At 36.6% G+C, this 4,112-nt stretch overlaps 1 protein-coding gene across 1 annotated transcript in view; it reads left to right on the forward strand.

Moving 5' to 3' along the window:
- LOC101588451 (regulatory solute carrier protein family 1 member 1-like) overlaps positions 1-4,112 on the forward strand; it is a 38,905-nt gene that overhangs the window by 14,498 nt on the left and 20,295 nt on the right. Inside the window, 2 exon segments of the mRNA XM_023712943.1 lie at positions 381-1,181; positions 1,821-2,048. Coding sequence (XP_023568711.1) covers positions 381-1,181; positions 1,821-2,048 — 1,029 coding nt within the window.

The following is a 4,112-nucleotide window of genomic DNA, read 5'->3' on the forward strand; positions in this document are numbered from 1 at the left end:
ATTTCCTCAGGTGAGGGTGGGCATGCTAGGGAGGGATAAATTCCTGTCACATTTGTTGGTCATCTCAGGTTTCTAAAGGTGCTAAAATAAAGAGACCAAGTTCCTGTATCATTCAATTTCTACAATCACAAAATTTATCGCATAGAGATTATTGGATTACCCATCTGTATGAGTCAGGAGTGAGAGAGGAATGAATTTTCCTGGAACTCAGAGTCTGATTGTGTGTTTCAAAATTAAGGGTTTAAAACTATGACAACTACACAGACCAGAAGGATAAGTATTTCCAGCTCATTCTTAGTATCCCTCATGTCTCAGTGTGGGCTTTATATGAACTCACTATATCACTCCTCACTTTTTGCTTTGTTTTTATATTTGTTTAGCTTACTTTTGGCTCATTCGATCCTATGTTTAATGAAAATGGCTATTTCGCTACTGTCTACCAGACGGCTCTGAAAGACACATCACTGGCCACTGGGATGGCTTCTTTGATACTTCATTTCAGCTGGACCTGGGTTGGATTGGTCATCGAAGATGGTAAGAAAGGTTTTCAGTTTCTCTCAGATGTGAGAGATGAGATGGATAGAAATGGAGTCTGTGTAGCATTTGTTAAAATTATAACAAGTCTTCTTGTGTCCTATCTCTCAACCACACAACACCATGACTTTGTCACCAGGGAATCTTCTCCAGTACATGTAGTTATCCTTTACTATGACACTGAGAGTCTAAATAATATAAACCATCATATAGGACTGCATTTAGTAACATGGAGAGTTTGGATCACAAATTCACAATGGCATGCTGACCTAGCTGGGAGACACTTCATGTTGGAGACTTTCCATGGAACCTTCACTTTTTCACAACAACATGAAGAGATTTCTGATTTTGAAACGTTTGTCCAGAGAGTGAATCCTTCCAAATACCCAGAAGACACTTTCCTCACTTGGTATTGGTACCAGAATTTCCACTGCTCATTATCAGATTCTGACTGTATGGTGAAGGACTGTCCACCTAATGCCTCTCTGGATTGGCTACCTCATTTTGACACAGCCATGAGCGATGGGAGTTATAACACATACAACGCTGTGTATGCTGTGGCCCATGCCCTTCATGAGATGTTCCTTCAACAAGGTGAAATGGAACCAGCAAGAAATGGGAACACAATGCTATTTTACCCTTGGCAGGTAATGTTTTATTTATCACATTGCATCTCTTATTATGAACATCATTTTTAAAGTGGGTCCATTTGGTTTTCAAGCAAGCAGGTAAAAATCCTCTCTCAAAAACATGGGCAATTCTGTGTTAGTTTTATCACTGAGATAAAATTTGATCTGGTAATGAGTCAGAATCTTTGCTTTCCTTCTAAAAGTATCAATGTTTTGCCCACAATACAATTTCAATTTTTAAAAAATCTGAAACTTTACCTGGAGTTCTTAAGTAAAAGCAGAAAAGCACATGTTTTGTGGAGCACTTTATTGAATATTTTATATGAACTTTACATTTAATTCTGCAATTATCTGTAGTATTGATGACTTCATTTTAAATGCACAAGTTGTGGAAATAGCCAGAGTGAAAGTGCATTTGAAAAACCTTTATTTGTGTGCACTGTGCATTTACATAGGCTTTTTAGAGTATTACTTTTGAAACTGACATTTAAAAAGCATGTGGCAGTTTAACATCCATTATCTTTTACTTGTTCCACCTCCCTGGATAACTATATGAATGCTGCATTATAAGACAAGGATTAGAAATACCTATATTCAGGTTTTGTGTCTTAACTCTGAGGCCCAATTCATCACACAATCACTTCTTTTTTTTTTTAGATGCACTCCTTTCTGAAGAATTTGCAGTTTAAAAATCCCGGAGGAGACCAAATAAATTTAGATAAGAAAAATAAAGGGGATGCACAGTATGACATTCTCAATTTTTGGAATTTCCCAGAAGGCTTTAGACTTAGGGTGAAAGTCGGAGAGTTTTCCCAGCATGTTCCACTTGAGCAACAATTATCCTTATCAGAGGATATGATAGAATGGGCCACTGAAATTATAGAGGTATGTTAGAGTCAAACATGATATAATTTGTGGAACAAAGACAATCAAGTTCTTGATGTTTATTTTCAGTCCCATTCCTGATCAATCATTGAGAACACATGGAAATATCATTATTCTCCTTGCAATTTAAAAATATTTTACTCTGAAGATTTAGTGTTTTTGCATTATTGTTTAAATCTTTGATCCATTTTGATTTTAATTTAGTATATGATGAGAGACATGGATCTAGTTTTAGGCTTTGGTATTTGTAAAGCCAGTTTTTAGCATAGCTGTTATTCTAGAGCCTATCTTTCTTCTAGTGAATGTGTTTGGTCGTTTTCTCAAAGATTATATGACAAGATGTTTGGAGTGATTTCTGCATCTTGCCATCTGTTCCACTAGTTTGAGAAACTCAAAAAGTAAATAAGGATTGAGAAACTTACTTGGTTGGAGAAACTGGAAAAATACTGTACAAAAATATATCATAATTTTGGAACAGAATGAAATTGATAGAAAGAAAGAAAGAAAGAAAGAAAGAAAGAAAGAAAGAAAGAAAGAAGCTATAGATAGTGGAAAGGGCAGGCCAGATAACTCAGTGGACAAAAGTGCCTGTTTACACAGGTGCCGGGTACTGAGTTCAATCCCCAGAGTCCTGAACCAGCCCAGCCCCCAGGGCATCCTGGGAGGGTGACTAAGGCTGGGTACAGTAGCATCACACTTGTAACCCCAGCGCTTGGGAGGCTGAAAACAGGAGGATCACTACAAGTCTGATCTGTACAGTAAGACTCAGTAGACCATATACTAAATACATAAAAAAGAAAAGAATTAGGGAGTGGAGGTGAGAAAGAAAACAAAGGAAAAGAAAAAAGAAATGAAAAAACAAACAATAAAAGGAAAACAAACCTTTGTAAATAAGGAGGGGAACAGGAACTTTTGGGAGAGAAGCAGATTGGGAAAAAAGAGGAATAAATATATATCACATACAAGTAAAAGTTCTCTATGATGAATATATTCATTAAATATATCTGAATTGCACCAATAAATGTAATGTAAATAAAGAAATAAACAAAGAAATAATTTATTCCTTTGTCAATTTCTGGCTAATGGGAAAGAAATGTATGTATTAACTTTCTAAAAGTATTCATGTATATTATATCATTCAATAAATAATGAATTTAAGCAAAATTTTATATTCATTTATTTATACAAATTAAGTTTATAACTCTGTTGCAATGGATTAAGTAAAACTTTAAGAAGTTACCAACAGATATCAGACTTTCCTCAGACCCCACACTCTGTGTGCAGTGAAAGTTGCCATCCTGGATTCAGGAAATCCCCTCAGGAAGGAAAGTCTGCCTGTTGCTTCAATTGTACCCCTTACCCAGAGAATGAGATCACCAACGAGACAGGTAAGAGCCTCCCCCATGGACACATGCTCCACGTTCTTTTCTGTCCCCCAAGCATCCATAACATACACAATTTCAGAGAAAATGCTTGCTCCATATAGTTAGAAATTTCATTGTTTTACTCCATAGCCTTAGCTATGCAGGTGGGGACAAAAACACTCTGAGTCCTTTTGACTGTACTCTTTATAATTTTTTCTTTTTCTTGCTGGTGATAAAATACAGTGATGGCTTACCACCAAACTACATCCCCAGTCTTTTCATTATTACTTTGAGTTAAGCTCTTACTACATTATAGAGGCCTGTATCAGGCATGTGATCCTCAGGCTTTACCTTCTTGAGACATCACATCTGGCTTCTTTCATTTATTTTTCTAGACTCACTGAAAGAGTTATGTCCTCAGTTGTGCATCGTAGCCCTCACCTTTAATCTCAGCACTCTGGGAGCCTGAGGGAGGAGGATTAAAAAATTTAGTGATTAAGGGAGGGCCCACTAAATGATCAATGTGGAGGCCCTGCATTCATTCTCCAGTATTGTGAAAAATAGAGGCAGCATTTTGTGCTGGAGAAAATGTCTTTACTCCACCCCATAATCTGTAAGTTCTGTGCCCATTATGAAACTTCAACCACACTCTTATTAAGCACCAGTGTTTCATAGTCTTTGAAACTACATTATGTAACAC

This window comes from Octodon degus, unplaced genomic scaffold (genome assembly GCF_000260255.1).
Source record: "Octodon degus isolate 3935 unplaced genomic scaffold, OctDeg1.0 scaffold00028, whole genome shotgun sequence".
Lineage (NCBI taxonomy): Eukaryota > Metazoa > Chordata > Mammalia > Rodentia > Octodontidae > Octodon > Octodon degus.